Below are 18,772 nucleotides of genomic sequence, written 5' to 3' on the forward strand. Positions count from 1 at the left end.
AGGAAAAACATTGCGAAGTAAAAATTTCGTCTTAAAATTCCCATTGTATATTTATATCTTTATACTTCGTCGAAGTAAACTGAAGAATTAAACGTTGTTTCACCCTGCTCGTACAAAAAGTTTCGATTTTTTATGACAATAAAGAGAAAGTAAAAAATTGAAAATAAATAACGCCTTCAAGTTTAATGTTAGCCATTTCTATGTTCGACGTAATTTGTCAGATTTAATAAAAATAAGCAATTGTTTTAAGCGTCTTAACATAATTTTGGGAAAAATAATTCAGAAATTGAGGGCAACTCAACCATTCTGTAAATCGCTAATATAATCGATGTGAAAATTGTATTACGCGAAAATAAAATACGATTGTATTTTAGAAAACAGTTCGAGAAAGGAATGCACAGAGATTATCGTTTCAGATTTTTATTGATTTATATAACATGGCCTTCGTTGCCAATTATCAGTCTGCAACAATATTGCAACGTTCGTATTCATTGTAAGAAATATTTTGCAATTAGTACATCGCAAACAGTACCGACACGTAGGACACAGAAGCCTTCAACATCTAAAATATTTTCATGGCTCCATAATTGAAAAATAATCGAACGAGATAATACATATTCCGTAGAATGGTGTTGAAATTATTTAAAAAAAGAGAAGCTTACACTAGCGAAGCCTTGCATAGACAACTCTGTAAATTTCCCGGCAGAGATCGTTAATTTCTTCTGCGATCGAACCATAATAAGAAGTATCACGCGAATATCGTTAGGTTTCAAAATGTACCAAAGTGAATCGTACGCAGCATTGTTAACCGACATGCTCTGAAATCGAATAAGAAATATTTAAAACGCTCGTCATCGCTTGAACCATATAATTTTTAATCATGTGCGAACCTTGTTACTAAGGTATTCTCCGGCAAAGCAAAAAATAAACGCTTCCAACGTTATGACGATGTAAAAGAACAATATTCTTATAATCGATTTAGCGTTTCGGTCCGTATTAAATGTCTGCAGTGGGAATATCAGATGAGAAAGATAATCAAATTCTTAATTGCGCGGATTAATTGAATTATAGGGTCTTTAGTAAGCCAGATTAAAGTAATTTATTTACGTAAGCCTTGGAATCTTACTTACAACTACCAATAAGAAGCCTATGCAACAAATACTGAGCGTATTGCACAATAATTGCATCAAAGCAATGTACGAGAAAAGATTTTCAATGTTCTCGGTGAAGATAATAATGTTCTGATGTCGATTGTACAACTGTTTTATGGTGCTTCTAGGCAATCCATGTTTTGCTTCTTTGGCAGAAATCTTTTCCAGCATCTGATGCATCATTTCTATTTGCCCTCCAACGTGTAATATCTAAATGCATTTTAGATTTAACTGTAGATTTGACTTCTTTACAAAACCAAAGAGTTTTGAGTGGTATTTTCCACACAAATTCGTACCGATTAATTTTGAACGAAAGAAGGATACTTGTAAATTGCAGAGTTCTCAAAAAAATCTAAAATTCCACATTTGTTAACTTACCATCGTAATTATTAAAGCATCCAACATAGCAATGCCAGAAGCAGTACACAGTAGTTGTATAAACTGTGCAAACAGTACGCATTCGTATATCGGTGATTTATAAATCGCGAATGGAAATTCCATTTTTATCAACAATTCTCGGTGTATCGAGTCGATCTCGTCGTTTTCGCTTTCGTTAAAAAGTTCGAGACCCACGCTGCTGTACAAAATAACTGCAAGAACGTATAGGCCTATAATTACGTACGAGCAACGGTTCGTCAGATCAGCATTACTTATCATGACGTCTGTATTAAGTTTAGCGTTGGAAGGATCAGTCCAATCCGAAACCATCGAAGTTAAAATACTAGTGAGTATTCTGTAAAACGTTATTGCAAATGTAACAAATCTGTGAGTAGCTATCAGAAGATTCAAGACAGCCTTCTATCATTGTGCGAATTATTTTGGGTCGGATAATGCATGTACCTGTAATTCCTTTTTTTTAAATATGCACAGAGTAGCTTACCCACGTTTATTCCAGAAAGTGATTAGCTTGAAAAAGAACAAAGTATAAGGGAAAACAGTGCTCACGCCATCCGCTAGATTTTCCAGATTTTCAAAGTTGAGATGCTTCGTTATGTACCAATATTGGAATATTTGTCCTGCGACCATCGTTACGATCCAAACGAATCGAAATATATTTTCGTACAACGATGGCCAGATTCCAGTCAATCGAAGGCCGATCTCTAGTGGACGACTAACGACGTTGATCGAGCTCATACCGGATAAAATTAACATCCCATTTGTTTTCAAACGTACAGATTTAATCGAACAGTTTTATTTGTTATTATAATATTATCGCCGTGAATATCGTGCCTTAAGCTTATCGTACGCGAACGACTGAACTTAGAATACTAAAGATGGCTGCAGAAAAGTCTGGCGCAACTTCGTACGCATCGACTACATTTCCATAAAATATTCACATCGTGTGAAGAAGATACGAAAACCAAAGTTGGAAGTGAAATACATAAATATATTGATTAAAAGAAAAGCAGAAGTTTAGGAGTTTTTGCTATCCGCGTTCAAACTTGCGGAATTTTATATCCGCGCTTTCGGAGTGATTTCCTATAAGGACGCGGAATAATAAGCGGGCACAAAAAAGTGGCGACGGGAACTGTTTCGCTATCATATGTTAGGAGAAAGAAATAATTTATAGAAAAAAAAAAGAGAAATTTGAGAATTAGAAGGGAAACGAACATACTGCAAAATAAGAAGTGTATGTTTGTGCTTCGAGCACGAGGTACGTACGCGTTTAGTATATTTGGAAATCTTTGTTACGAACTTTCTTTTCATTAACAAGGAAGTAAAATATTCACAGATTCGTTTAAAGCAAGTGTTTGATTTGAATTTTCCTTAAATTGAAGATTTATCAGAATGATTGTCGACTTTTAATCTGGTATTTAACATTTTCTACTTCCACGTTATGGATAATCGATATTTTCCGATGATTTTTAGTTTAAAAAACACTGTCTAAAATTGCAAAATTTTATATACCTTATATTATATATTTATACATATAAGTGTCCATCGACTCATAGTAACAATAAATATTTTGTCAGTGCCACAAATGGTTCCCTAGAACAATTCGTAACAATTTGAGCACTCCATCTTGCATAAGTAATAAAAGAAAATTGTCTGATTTATTATATTATACTTCGTTAGATGTATTTGTAACGTTTTTACAAATTATTACGTTTCACTGTATTCCATTAATATCTTTCATTTTAACAAAACACTTCTTGCGTTTCGATTACTTCTATTCAACTCTTCGTAATTTCCTCAAGTATCAGTATACTGCAAGCATAACCGACACATACGAAGCAGAAGCTTTCAACATCTAAAAATTTAAATTCATTACAATTATATGTATAAAATAGTTCCACACAGTACTCTGATCTAACTTCTAAATAAATAATAAAACGGTAGAAATTGTATTATAATAAATCTATAAGTGCAGTAACTTTTTAGAAGAAGAAAAATATTAATATTTCACAGTATACATTAAATAAAGAAATACATTATGTAAAATAAGTACCCGGAATTTGTAAATAAAACTCAAATTGCTTACTTAATCATCCAAATTTATTTTGTCGCCTTCAAAGTAGACCCCATCAGAAACAATGCACATACGCCAACGCTTCTCCCAGTTTTCAAAACACTTTTTTAAACGCTAAAGAAGTAATTTGAGTTTCGAAAATAAGAAAAAGTCACAGGGGGCCATATCTGGTGAATACGGTGCTTGTTCGATCACATTTGTTGGGTTCTTGGTCAAAAAATCGCGTATCAAGATCGACGTGTGCGACGGAGCGTTATCGTGGTGCAGGATCCAAGAATTGTTTTTCCACGCATCATGCCGTTTCCGACGAATATTTTCACGCAAGCGTCTCATTACGCTCAAATAATATTCTTTATTTACAGTTTGTCCAACTGGAAGGAATTCCGAATGAACAACATCACGATAATCAAAGAAAACAGTGAGCATGACCTGAATTTTCGAGCAACCTTGACGCGGTTTTATAGGGTTTGGTTCATTTTCTAAGCGATATTCCGAAGATTGTTGACTTGTTTGCACATCGTTTCATGAAGGTAATGTCACTAGAAGCTCGTGAAATCATGTCTTCAGCAACTGCTTTTCGATGTTCTTTTTGCAGAAAATTCAGCTCCTTCGGAACAAGTCGTGCGGCGACGCGTCTCATGCCCAAAACTTCAGTTAAAATGTTATGCACGGACATGTGAGACAATTTTTTTTTATCTTTTCGATATTTTCGTCGGTCGAAACCATTGACGGTCGGCCGGCACGCGGCAAATCTTGCACTTCTTCTCGGCCCTCTTTAAATGCCTTGTACCATTCGTATGTTTGCGTTTTTGATAGGCACCACTTATCATAGGTTTTCTGTAACATTTTTAACGCTTCGGTACAAGAAATTTCGTTAAAAACGCAAAATTTAAAGCAAATTCTTTGCTCGACAGTTCCTTCCATCGCAAAAATCGCAGAGCACACTCGAGATCGACTGGTGTAAATAACTGCCGTGAACACACTGGTTGTCATATTGCGATCAAATTTAACGTAACAACTGAATACAATGTTGCCTACTTACACACAAAAATTTGTTTCAATACATGCACTGTGGGATTTGAAAGTGAGAAATTCCGGGAACTTATTTTACACAATGTATGTTGAAACTTGTATAATGTGTTACAAAATTAATTTGTAAGTTTAATGTAGTATTGTAGTTCCTTACATTAGCAAAGGCCTCCAACGAAAGGGTCAGAAATTTTCCAGCTGTGAGTTTTAATTGTTTTTGTGATCGCAATATTGTTAACAATATAATACGAGATTCTCTGGGCTTTAATTCGTACCAAAGAAAATTATATATGACTTCGGTAATATTTTCACCCTAAAAATGAACGTCATATTAATAATATCGAAAGAAACAATATCCTTGATATTGTTTTATTGTTTATTTCGAGGCCATACCTTTGAAGAAAGATATTCACCCGTGTAACAAAGAATAAATGCTTCACAATTTACAGCAATATAATAGGGAAAGCATTTGGCTATTATTATAGGTCCTTGTTCCATTTTCGAAGACTTCGCGAGTATTAATAAAGAACATACGATCAAAGCGTGTTTAAAAATAAATGAATCGACAAAACATGTAAATTCAATTTACTCACAACTGCAAGAACGAAGCTTATGACTCCAATTACCACCATATTTGATAGAAATTGCCCCAACGATATGTATCTAAACATTTTTTCAATATTTTCGGACAACCTTATGATTCTTTGATGTTCACAAATCACATCTTTTATTATTACGTTTCGTGATTCTTCTTTTCCAGGGCAGCCAGAAGCTCTCGTCAATCTTTTGCAAAATATTTCTATTTGACTGCCAATATGCAATATCTAAAACGATCGATGTAACATCCAACAGGGTGACATTTTTTAAAACAATTACACGATAGAGATTTTACAAATAGAAAGTCTATTTAAAAGAAACTTGCCACTTTTAAAGATATTTTTAACAGAGAATTGTTTCAGGGCAAATAAAAAAGTATCGAATAATCGTGATATTTATTAAGTAACAAGACTTGTTCGAATAATTTGTCAACCTTTATTTTAATAATAATAGGAACAATTGTCTGTTTTGAATATTCCCTGAATCAGTCACACTCTAGCCTGGATTTAAAAAATGATAAACATGATCTTAAATAATTCTTCGTGAACCTAATCTTTCAAAAACATAATTTAAAGACTTACTAATGTCGCAATCAATGCTATTGACATTACCGCTGCGAGAACTAGAACTGCTTGGAACGAGAACTGTACGATTAAAATAATTGTATAAAGCGGAGAAACTGTGGCATCAAAAGGAAATTCCATTTTGACAAATAATTTCCTCGTTTCGGTCGTCAATTCATCTTTGTCCTCGCCGAATGGTGCTAAAGCAATTCCTGTATATAGAAGGAAAGTCACCGCAAAGTAGCCAATTAAGAAATTCGAAATACGAGAAGATAAAATGGCCGTATTTATCATAATCTGTCTATTTTCACCGTTAGAGGCATAATTACGACTCCAGTCTTCAAACATAATCTCCAGAATGTCACAAAACGTTCTGTACAAAATAAATTTCCTAACGATTCACGTTTAATAAAATACTTACTATTAAACATAAAGGATTTCGAGACTTTCAATTTTACTTGTTCATTGCACTAATTGTCGCATTTCTTTAGAAACGAAAAACAATTATAATAGAAATCTTACTGTTTGTGAAACCAAATAACAGTCAGCTTTAAAAATACGAGCGTGTTCGAGAAAGTAAGACTCAATCCGTCTAGTATGTCGATCAAGTCACTCGATTTAACGTGAGTAACGCAATACCAATATTGAAACACTAAAGATATTAACATCATTGTTGTCCAAATTACTTCTTTTAAAATCGGGCACGAAGAATTCGGCCAGATACCGAACAGATGAAGGCTGAGTTCGAGTGGACGATTTATTATACTTTTTAACGCCATTTGTGTCAATACTTCTCTTGCAAAATTAAATATTGTTACACGTAGGAGTATTATTACTTTTTTTAAAGATACTGTTTACAGATTTAATCGAAAATTGAAGTATTATTTGGATCACAAATATTGAAAGCAAAGAAGATACGAAGATTCAACCTGAGTTGTCACATTGAGACTAAATTATCTATAAAAACAACCATATTGCGTGCTGAACAGGTCTTTCTGAATATTGCAGCTGCAAGTTGCACAGTCGAATGTCTCCTACATACTGAACTTTTCTAAAACTACTTATCGATCAAACGGAATTGCCAGTCTATTATTACATAAATAAACCCGAGCAAAAACATAAAAGAGAAACCAGCATATCATCAATAATTCCAATGGCAAAAAAGAGAAGCAACCTTTCTCGTTTGTCGCTACAATGCCAGCGAAATTATGGACTATTTGCATTAAGAATGTTACGTTTATTATTATTACTGTTTCCTGGTATCTTCTTGGATAGAAAATCAGTGATGCTTCACCAAATGTATAACCAAAACAAATTCGAAACAGAGCTAAATATTTCGAATAAATAGTTATCCATATGATTATTCGAACGAGACTGTTATGTTCGTGTAATTTATCCAAATAAAGTTATTAATATTTAGTAAAATATGTACAGTAGTTAGCAAAACCCAACACCGACTATCAAATGGTATTATTAATGTATTTTTACACATAGTATGATATTAAAATATCACAATTAAAATATCTTTGAAACTGTTGACGATACTAAAAAATATTTCGAACAAAAATTGTATGGTCTTAGAGAATACATAAGCTAATGTAAGTAAGCTTTTCTTAAATGGACGCGTAGAGGACATATGAAAGTCAACTTTGTTTTATTAAATGGGAATATATATTTTTTAATATATGAATTGGTGTAATTCGTCATTCTCTACACAAAAGTACTAAACCACTTATAGCGAAAAAACAATAGTTTGGAAGATAATTTAATTTTACTGCCACACTTTGTAATGCCACCCTCTACAATATAAAAATTAAAATATCTTTTAAACTATTGCTTTTTCGCTATAAGTGACTTAGTACTTTCGTGTAGGGAATGACGATTTGCACCAATTAATGTATTCAAAAATATATAATTCCATTTAAGAAAATAAAGTTGACCTTCATGTGCCCTCTACGCGTTCATTGACGAAAAGGTAACATTCATTAGATTATATACTCCCTGAAACCATCCAACTTTTGTCCGAAACATTTTTTAGCATCGTCAACAGTTTCGAAGATATTTTAATAATATCATACTTGTTAATACCCTCCCACAATATTAAAATTAAAATATCTGCTAAACTACTGCTTTTTCGTCATAAGTGGTTTATTACTTTTGTGTGGGGAATGACGAATTTCACCAAATAATGTATTAAAAAATATATAATTCCATTTAAGAAAATAAAGTTGACCTCCATGTGCCCTATACGCGTTCATTGACGAAAAGGTAACATTCATTAGATTATATATTCCCTGAAACCATCCAACTTTTGTCCGAAACATTTTTTAGCATCGTCAACAGTTTCGAAGATATTTTAATAATACCATACTTGTTAATACCCTCACAATATTAAAATTAAAATATCTGCTAAACTACTGCTTTTTCGTCATATTAAAAATTACATGATTTGCTGACGATTCTACATAAAAAAAATAAATGAAGTAAAAAATGTATACAAGAGATTCTGTTTTCAAGAAAATTGACTTTGAAAATTCATGAGGTGAAAAAGTCCTTAATGTTTCGATACAACATGAGTCGTCAAATAAGTATTTGAACGTCAAAGTGCTTGAAAATCATGAAAAAAGCTATCACACCCATCACTGATCGTCGCAAGTAGTAATAGTGAATATATGGCCAGGCGCGTCTGACATATCGTATTGAATTTCAGTTGCTCCAAACAAATTGTCAAATTCAATTATCTCGAAAATGAAGCATTGCACGGTAATATTTTATTCTAAATTTTCTACTTACTTTTTCATGTAAAATCATCCCCTCTCTAGTTGTACAAAAATTACTGGAAAATACCTGGAATTTCATAATGTAAAAACAAATGACTATACGTGTCCCAAATTATTACGAAGAGGTTTATTTTATAAAGTATGCGTGTTTTGTTCCTGAAAATAAATATTGCCATCTGTAGCACCAATTCACCAATTAGGGAAATAATTATTTCACTGTTCTCAGAAGATTATTAACGATAATTTCTTTTTAACAATTTCAAGAAACGTTTGTTATTAATGTGAAAGATCGTGCTGCCCTTAAAATTTATTTAGACGTTCTATTTTAGGAAAATCACTCTATACAGAAATTACAATTTCTAAATTTATTACGAACACATATGAACGAGACGTACTCACTCGACATATATTTTAACCACAATGTTGATCTTAGAAAAGTCTGTTATCGAAAAAATAATTAATTATCAAACAGAACGACGTGAATCCTTCATGCCTGCTTTTAAAAGAAAGAGTATTTTCTTCGAACGTATACAGCAGCTACACAAAGTATCGGATTATATGAAAATCCGTTTATCGAGAATGCTTTGTGTCTGCCTTCTCCGATAATCGCCATTTTACTGTGCTCGCATTTCGTAGACGAAAAATTTTACAATCAAATAATGCCTGGTCGTTTCCACAAAGAAAGTAATAGAAGAATAGATAGATAATCATCGATCTTACATAAATTACGACTTGCTTCCTGTTGTTTGTACGTAATGCCAGATAATAGTATATAGTAGATAATTGACCTTGATCGATGAACGTTGAGCAGAAGTTGTGGTTTACGAAAGTACTTCGAAACTTCGACCACTGTTCGAAATGAAACATTTTTCAGTATACTGCAGACTCTTCGTAGATTTGTTTTCGATTTGCAAAGTGCTCGTTAGTCGAGTTCGCGTTCAGATTTATTAACTCGTATCAGTGATTTAAAAAAAAAAAAAAAACCAAGTTCTTTTATCGATAGTTTACAGGCGTGAAGGATTGAATAGAAAAATATAAAATTCAATGGCGCCGATAACTATAATTAGCTATCCTGTGAAATTTGGTCTACTTTTGATTGGTGCTTGGCCGAAATCTTCTCAAATAATTTTGAAACGCGTTCTTTGGACGATCGCATTAGGAATCTCCTTGACATCCCAATTTTGGTACTGTGCTTCTTATAGCCAAACAGAAAGCTTGCCCGACCTGTTGGATAATTTGAGCGTGATCTTATCGGATCTCATTACATTCATTAAGATGATCATTATTTGGTTCAATTACCGGTAAGCCGCATGTTGCAATAATTTTCACGTTTCAGAGTAAGCGACACAACCGTATCAAAATTATATTACGAACCAAAAATAGAATTCTGATTTTGATCGAATACAGAAACATTTTGATAAAACACCACTTTCCATCCTTAGTAAAACGTTACATGGATACGTCACTATACAGGGTGTTCGACCACCCCTGGGAAAAATTTTAATAGGGGATTCTACAGTCCAAAATAAGACGAAAATCAAGAATACCAATTTGTTGATAGAGGCTTCGTTAAAAAGTTATTAACAATTAAATTCAAAAATTTCAAATCGTTCTGGAAAAATTATTTTCGGTTGCAGGGGTCAATTATAATCATTTTTGGTGAATAGACATGCCTCGAAATCCTACCCACTTTCTAGAAAAAAATTCGAGAAGGTGTGAAGTTTTTCGACGGAAATAAAAAATTTCAAATCGTTTTGGAAAAATTATTTTCGGTCGCGGGGTTCAATTACAATCAATTTTTGTGAATAGACATGCCCCGAAATCCTACCCACTTTCTAGAAAAAAATTCGAGAAGGTGTGAAGTTTTTCGACGGAAATAAAAAATTTCAAATCGTTTTGGAAAAATTATTTTCGGTCGCGGGGTTCAATTACAATCATTTTTGGTGAATAGATATACCCCCGAAATCTTGCGCATTTTCGAGAAAAAAATTCAGTACAGACGGAACTTTAAACGTTAATAACTTTTTAGCGAAGCCTCCATCAACAAATTGGTATTCTTGATTTTCGTCTTATTTTGGCCTCTAGAATCTCCTATTAAAATTTTTGTGGCCGAACACCCTGTATTTTTTCAACGAGAGAATATTTAATATATCTCGAATTTTCTTAAAAACCCTAAAATTACTATAACGAATATTTAGACATAGGACGATCAAAAGTACAATAGTTTCAAAATTATTAATTCGAATGATAATCCTATCGACTGTTAATGATTATAAAATTGCTCTCTACAGATTATTTTCCGACATCTTAACGATCGTGTTCGAAGATTGGAATGATATTACTCTAACCGAACGGAATAAACATGTAATGGAGGACAAAGCTCTTTTGGCCTCTCGCATTTCAAAATTTTTTTTAGGCATTTATTCGATGACTTGCATTTTATATGCAGCATCCAACCTGTTATTTGTCGACGACACTGACGAAGAATTAACTTCGAACGAGAAGAAATTATTGTTCAAAATGAGATTTCCCTTCGACACCACGGGCTTTCCGATTTATGAAATTATCCTAATCGCACAGTTTACGCTTGAATACAGTATAGCTGTCATTACATCAATGTTAATAGCGTTGTTCGCAGCACTAGTGAGTTTCTATTTAAACTAGAATATAAAATAGAATATTTCAACTTTCAAAAAATCAAAATTAAACAGTTCGAAATAATTTTTAAACCATTTGTTAGGTGCTACACGTTGGTAGTCAAATTGATATAATATGCGAGGAGATAATGGAGTTTTCTAACTACTACGCGGAAGAAAGACCACGCGCGATAAAAAACCTCATTACCAAACATCAACGGATTATTTATTTATCCGAAAATATTAAAGTCGTGTTTACCTATGTGTCGTTGGTGCAATTTTTTGCAAATATTCTAGTCATGTGTTTTTTAGGATTTATTCTCGTACACGTAAGTCAATTTGATTTATGTTTATATACATTGTGCACGTAAACATTTACTGTTACTTTGAATATTTTAGTATATAGGCACCGAAGGAGGACCCACGATAATTGCGAAATTATTTCCCTATTACGTAACTGTAAATTGCGAAGCGTTCGTTCTTTGTTATACCGGTGAATATCTTTCTTCGAAGGTAAAAGATTAAACTAAGAAAAGACGATGCTTATTCGTTTACGGATAATAAATCCGCCTCTAACGTTAAGTTATTTTTTAGAGTCAGAATATTAGCCAAACTGTGTACAATATGCTTTGGTACAAGTTAAACACTCGAGAGAGTCGAATTATATTGTTGTTGCTGTTACGAGCGCAAAAGAAGCTGACACTTACAGCTGGAAAGTTCGTTGAACTCTCTTTGGAAACGTTTACTAATGTAATAACAATAATAATGATATATTAAGATAATATCGTTGCACATAAGATAAATAAATTGAAGCGTTTCTTCTATGAAAAACGTTTCAAACAATGACTGCCTTATCATTCAGTGTGGCATGCAATAATATAATTAGTTCTTTACCGACTTCTTTGAATTCTTCCTAGCTTGGATTAACGTTGTCCAAATCGTATAATATACATATATATGTATTCGTTGAAAAAATATTAATCTATTTGCTTTAAAGGTAAATCTTTATATATAATGCAATTTTATAAACATTATATTTGAAATATATTTCAACTTTTAGATGGTAAAAGCTTCTGGTTCGTATGCCTCGATACTACTGGCAGTATATTAGGATTTGAAGAAAATTGTGAACATAAGTTTAATCTAAATTCAAACTATGTGTACATTCGTGTCAGAATGATGAATTGGAAAATGGAGATTCTTATCCGTACTACATTATAAGTGCAAACTAATGTTACGAAAAATGTAATTCCGCAAGAGTTATTTAAAATATATTGTATCATATATATCATTTATTGATAGAATGTAGTACGAGGAAAATGCATTACATCATCCTTATAAAAATAATTAGAATGAAAAGAAATAACACCTGCGATCATTTATTTCGTATATATTTTGTCAGACATTATTACATTTTTTAGATATGTTTATTCTTGTGTTTAATTTCATATTTAATTTCAGATTATACAATATTTTGTATGAATTTGGAAAAATATAATTCATACAAAAATTTTAATAGATAAATTGTAGGAAGATCAACGGAAGAATATATATAAAATTGTATCTAAAATTATGGAAAACATACGTTCCCTTTAAAAAGTATTCTTTTTCTTACAAGATCATTTATTTTTCAATTCACTTTAAATATGTATAACACAATAATCGTTATTCTAACAGATGATAAATCTGTTGAATTTTACTAGTATGCAATCAAATTGAAAGTATACGTACGTATAAGGTAAATTAATGGCAGTGAGCAGTGCTAATTATCTAACCCATTTGAATAATGTTAATATTCCCTTTAAAAATAGGCACTTCATTATCAAAAATGATCTATTATCCTTTACATTTATGTCTTTTATACAGAATTTCTTTAAGGGTTGATAAAATATTTTTATTACAATGTAAAGTATATTTCTCATACTTTTGGTATGTATAAAAAATGCGTTTTTATCAACGTAAACGCATTATATATTTTCTTGTTAGATAAAATTATCCATTCTTTTAAATTCAATTCATAAGCTGACACATTGCTCGTGCCTTTCTCGATGTATATTAAAATATTAAATATTCCATCTATTTGGCAGCATTGACTGCTTTGATCGTTAGCACAGATTTGAATGTATATTTCATTTATACAGTAAAATTGATATTAAAAAAATAGTTTTAAATTATTATATCTTCGAAGACACATATAAACATTTTTCATTATCGTAAAAAAATATAATTTGCAAATATAACATTACGAAGACCAACAATTGTTCCAATTTCTAATTGGAATTTACATTCCATTATACGCGGGACCACCACCGCCTTCTGGCACAACCCAGTTGATGTTTTGACTCGGATCTTTGATATCACACGTTTTACAATGAATGCAATTCTGTGCATTAATTTGCAGTCTCTCTCCCTCCCCGGACTCTAGTGGTACAAACTCATATACACCTGAAATAAATAACAGTTAACTGAAACACGCCTCCCACTTTGCTATCGCGAACACATTTTGTTCGTAGCGAAAATCTTCATTATTTAAATTAAGAACATTAGGTGTAAAAATTTGGGCGTAGGTATCATTTCGACTAGAATCGTTATTTAATAATCTACATATAACGTTACTATCTACTGAAGTTTGCCTTGCTATTAAATATATTTTGAAAAATTTAACGTGTTATTACCGCCCCTATCAAAAGCATAATCGTCTGAAAATGTTGCCCGCCACCGTATAGGAGTTTCAAGCGTCCAACGAATGTTAAGTATTATTCTTTTGAAGACTTTCAGAGTTTCGTTTCAAAGGTCAAATTGTGCCCTCCGCCAGACAGTCGATAACCTGCTCCCCACCATTTTCCAGGCATTCGAATTGTCCTGTAGGGAAACAGCTCCCCCGTCAAGCTCCACCCTGTTTCCCCGACGACGAGTCTCCGAAAAGGATGAAGCCGTTCCGCGAGGAAAATAGAAAGAAGATGGAGTGCAGAAAAATATCAAGGGTGGCGAGAGAGAGGATAGCACCGCGACAGACATACAAATGTCTGCCCCCTTGAAAATGCTAACGCGTATTACTATATTTTCGCGTTAAGAACACTGCCGAGTACATAACGAAGCGGTAAATTTATTCTTCTATCAATTACTACGTTCCATCGTTTCCACGGGACGTCGACCAAGAAGCTTTTTGATCTTCTCGACCAAAAATAGTTTAATTCGCGAGCTTTTTAGAGACGAATAGGGAAGGGTACATTCCGCGGCAAGGTTGTTGGCCACAGATACGTGCACTCCGAATTCGTGAGCTGTGCTTGGTCGAGGGTAGTCTAGCCATGAGGGGTATCCGGATAGCTCAAGTTCAAGGACACATCGGTCGATAAACCCAGACGAGATTCTAGGAAGAAAAGGCAGAAGAGATAGAAGCGAGAGACGGTAGTAGGGAGATAAAGTAGAACTGGCGGTTCTAATGGAAATGTTGAGGAGCAAGGGATACTTGCTTCGATGCAAAATTACCGTTTTTACGAATTTTCTTATCTTTTACAACATGGATCTTCGAAAGAAAACTCTGAAAAGATGCATTTGACTTTTTTCAAAATTTGCCAGAAACGTTGCCCTTTAATCCGTTCACCTCGCCCCAAAATCGAGATATAGAATTGAAACTTGGCATAAAATGGTTTCTTTTTATAAACTATCGTTGAATTTAGCTTGGCGGCACTTTTGATCATCTTAAGAGGGTATTTTGGTCCAGAAGTTTGGAAAATCAATTTCTTTTTCGAGTTTCTTAAAAGTACACGTCTCTTTAAGCATATTTTTTTAACTGGTGTGCATTATATCTCAAATTCTAGTTGACCGAATGGCTTCAAATTATGCTTTTGTAATAATAGTAAGAGTAAATAATATGCAAATTACTTGTTATTACCGATAAAAGCATTTTCTTAATCTACATTGTAAATGAATAACGGTAACCGAGAAAAGAATCACTAATATATTAGGTTTGTAATACTTTTTAAAATATGTGTACATAAATTCGACAAAAATAAACATAATGACAAATTTATTACTTACCAGCAGGGCAAAATCGACCTTCTGGACCAGCAAACGCCTCTAAATTTTTTCTTACCGGGACGGTGTCGTCGGCCAATGTGAGGTGAGGAGGCTGATCGCCTTCGTGATTTGTACCTGTAAGAGCCACTGATGATAACAAATCAAAAGACACTTCATTATCTGGTTTAGGATATTCGATCGGTGTACACTCGGATGCCAGTTTCAGTTTTTTGTAATCCGGGCCTGTGAACAGTATAATTTAGAATGAGAAATGAAACTTCGTGTTTCCATTTACTTTTATTCGAATATCTTACCGCCATGAGATAAAGTCCATGGCTCTCGACCTCCGATTAACATCGAAAATCCAGAATATATCAAACCCCCGTAAAGACCGAGACTCGTATGGAAGCTGGGCCTTATGTTTCTAACAGCTTTCAATTCCTTATAAATCCAACTGTTTTTTATTTTGTCGGTATAAGTTTTTGGTTCTATGCCTTTAGTAGGCGATGGATTATTTTCCGAGTCAATTACGGCCTCAACGGCACTTTCTGCTGCAAGCATACCGCTTTTCATAGCGTTATGCGTTCCTTTAACTTTAGGAACATTTAAAAATCCTGCCGTACAACCCACCAGACAACCCCCAGGGAATTGAAGTTTAGGAATAGATTGAAAACCGCCTTCTACCAAAGCTCTTGCTCCATATGCTATTCTAAAGTAACAATCAGAGATTCTAAAGTAAAAGATAAAAAGAGGAATTTGCTTAAGTGCATTGATTTACCTTTTTCCTCCTTCCAGGACAGGTCTAATGCTTGGATGTTGTTTAAATCTTTGAAATTCTTTAAACGGATGTACGTAAGGATTAGAGTAATCTAACCCGATAACAAAACCTATGGCAACAAGGGGTGTATCTTCGTTAAGATGATATAAAAAGGAGCCGCCGTAGATATTTTTTGACAGTGGCCAACCTACTGTATGTTCAACAGTACCAGGCCTGTGTTTCTTTGGATCAATTTCCCAGATCTAAGCGGAAACATTTCTACTATACATTCTTCAAATTTGTATTACCCCTTTCGCTTCAAGAAACGTATAAACGTGCCCAAAAATTGCATCACGTACAAAGAACGTATACACAATTTTATATTTATGTTACATTTGTTAAGTTAGTTAAAAGTAACGTAAATTATGTGGTGTTTGGATACATTTTAATCGCGAGAATCCCAGCAATGCGTTGTTGGTATCATTTACTAATAGATAAAATGAAAATTGCGGATGGTAAAATATTTCCTTACCTGCTCTACTTGGTCAGGTTTCATTGAGTGATGGGAGAAGAGTGGGGATCGATCGTAGAAATTCAACCGTGGTCTACTGTATTGATATGTCATCGTATGTTCCGTTCGCAAAGATCGTATTTTATTACAAGCATGCCGAAGCGAAAGGGTTGACAAAATATCGAACTTACCTCCTTTAATCCTATACCATAAGTCTGAGGCTCACAGTCTTTTCTAAGGTCCAGTTTCTTCGAAATTTGTTTTGTAAGATGACCATGACAACCCTCTGCAAAAATTGTACATTTGGCATGCAGTTCCATTCCTCGTTCGAAGGTATCCTTTGGAGAGCCGTCTTTCGCAATGCCAACATCATTCGTGGCTATTCCTTTAACAGATCCATCTTCATGATATAGTATTTCTGCCGCAGCATAGCCAGGATACAACTCCACTCCTGCAGCTTCTGCTTGTTGTCCGAGCCAGTTCACAACATGGCCCAATCTGCGCAAAATAATAACTAGACAAAGGATATTCTTAGATACTTGTTTATATAACTAACTGTACTATCTCAGTTTCTTACCTGACTACGTAGTTTCCATGATTGTACATTGGCATTCCTTTCAAAATTGGTATCGATATCCTGCCTTTTTCAGTGAGAAACGCGAATTTATCTTCGGTGACAGGAGTCTTCAAGGGTGCATCCAATTCTTTCCAATTTGGTAGTAGTTCGTTCAAAGCAATCGGATCCACGCAAGCTCCACTAAGAATATGACCACCGATAGTGGCAGCTTTTTCAACGACTGTAACTCTAAGTTCTTTTCCATGCATCTCTGCTAGTTTACGTGCCTGAATAGCTGCGGACAGTCCAGCTGGACCACCACCAACAATTAGTATATCGCACTCGTCCGCATATCTTTCCATGTTCACATCTATGAAACATATTCAATGCTTTATACAAATGACATCGATGGACACTTTTATATTTAATTTTGTAACTGTTTTAATTATATCTGATATACTGTTGGTTTCTTATACAAGTTATATTAGATGTTAACTGAACCTAAATTTTGGAAATCAAGATCATCTGGACAAGGTTACAGTTAGTATAGAAAGGGTTAGAATATTTATGGAATAAATTACCTTTCCATCTTGGATCTGTTTCTCTGGGTACAACCGTGTAGTGTGTTGTAATTTTTGGAAATTTTTCTTGAGAATAGGCTCTTCGAAAAATCAATTGCCACCTCTGTACTGCCAAAAGATATAAATGTGGTTAAAGATTCATGAGACTGATTCAATATTATAAGACAAAAAAAGTTCGATATTTTCAAATCGTTGTTTTTTATTTTTTGATAGCATATTTTGGGATTGAAAATATACGATACCATTTAAGAATTGAAGGTAGTTACATAGAATAACCTAAAAACCATAAGAAACACAAGATAGGTTTATTCTGCTATGTCTCTATCCATTGTATGATTATTTACAACTGTATAAGAAAGTAAACCTATATCTGAACCTCATAATGTGTTTATTATGTTTTTCCCATGTTTTATCATTTCTTTACTGTACGAATATTTCGTATTTTATTTAGATCATTTTGTATCAGTAAAAAAACAGACATAAATATATCGTTTAAAAATATATTAAAACATCTTATAAGTGAATGATTTACCCTCAAACGGAATTATATTTTTCAAGAATAAAATGTTTATACGTATCATAAGAGCAAAGTTCACCTATCTTACGTCTATTATGCGATAATATGACATACATCTTTTACATCGTTAATTTATTATAAAATTGTATTTATGAAATCTGAATTTATAAAAGTTATAAAGATATATCGTTTCAAAGAATGCCTTATAAAATACTTTCAATCATTTAATGATACAAATTTGATAAGCGAATGTACAATATTGCATGGATATGATCGATCATTTTGAAAAAAAAGTTTGTCGTCTTTATTTATATCACGTTTGGTTGACCTACAATCAGATATATCGAATTAATATATTATCACACCGAGAATTTTGACAATAGTATAACAATACAATATGAGAATATGTCAACTTCTATTGAGTACTGATAGTGTTATCAACGAACTTACGACTATTCGATGTATTAAATATCGCTCGAGCCATAACTGCACGTCAACAATGAATGGTTTGTGATCTAAATAATTGTACCGGTCAACTATATTCCGTTAATCATTATCAGCTGTTGCTACCAGGGGGCCTATGTTACGTGTGCTTGAACCTCAC

At 33.4% G+C, this 18,772-nt stretch overlaps 3 protein-coding genes across 5 annotated transcripts; 1 reads left to right on the forward strand and 2 right to left on the reverse strand.

Annotated features, from left to right (window-relative positions):
• Positions 1–511: 511 nt before the first annotated feature.
• LOC122401090 lies at positions 512–6,158 on the reverse strand. The gene is made up of 10 exons (XM_043403028.1): positions 6,122–6,158; positions 5,829–6,022; positions 5,285–5,474; positions 5,044–5,195; positions 4,808–4,963; positions 1,530–1,949; positions 1,131–1,361; positions 891–1,004; positions 663–818; positions 512–562 (listed from the first exon to the last, which is right to left on the reverse strand). The coding sequence occupies exons 1-10, from the start codon at positions 6,156–6,158 to the stop codon at positions 512–514; spliced, it is 1,701 nt and encodes a 566-aa protein (XP_043258963.1).
• Positions 6,159–9,634: 3,476 nt separating this feature from the next.
• Positions 9,635–12,337, forward strand: LOC122401015 (odorant receptor 85b-like). Its single transcript, XM_043402868.1, has 6 exons — positions 9,635–9,891; positions 10,882–11,233; positions 11,331–11,555; positions 11,626–11,739; positions 11,821–11,976; positions 12,287–12,337. The coding sequence occupies exons 1-6, from the start codon at positions 9,635–9,637 to the stop codon at positions 12,335–12,337; spliced, it is 1,155 nt and encodes a 384-aa protein (XP_043258803.1).
• A 483-nt stretch (positions 12,338–12,820) lies between these two features.
• On the reverse strand, positions 12,821–18,756 carry LOC122401118 (electron transfer flavoprotein-ubiquinone oxidoreductase, mitochondrial). Of its 3 annotated transcripts, none has more exons than XM_043403070.1 (8): positions 18,619–18,756; positions 17,652–17,759; positions 17,092–17,440; positions 16,706–17,012; positions 16,025–16,266; positions 15,561–15,955; positions 15,268–15,489; positions 12,821–13,671 (listed from the first exon to the last, which is right to left on the reverse strand). In XM_043403070.1, the coding sequence occupies exons 1-8, from the start codon at positions 18,650–18,652 to the stop codon at positions 13,508–13,510; spliced, it is 1,821 nt and encodes a 606-aa protein (XP_043259005.1). In that variant the 5' UTR covers positions 18,653–18,756; the 3' UTR covers positions 12,821–13,507. The 3 variants fall into 3 exon arrangements, with proteins under 3 accessions (XP_043259005.1, XP_043259004.1, XP_043259006.1); XM_043403069.1 differs by having other exon boundaries at positions 18,595–18,652; XM_043403071.1 differs by lacking the exon at positions 18,619–18,756 and adding an exon at positions 17,894–18,016 and having other exon boundaries at positions 17,652–17,754.
• Between the last annotated feature and the right edge of the window lie 16 nt (positions 18,757–18,772).

Source organism: Colletes gigas, unplaced genomic scaffold (genome assembly GCF_013123115.1).
Source record: "Colletes gigas isolate AHSC1104 unplaced genomic scaffold, ASM1312311v1 Colletes_gigas_Sc00021, whole genome shotgun sequence".
Lineage (NCBI taxonomy): Eukaryota > Metazoa > Arthropoda > Insecta > Hymenoptera > Colletidae > Colletes > Colletes gigas.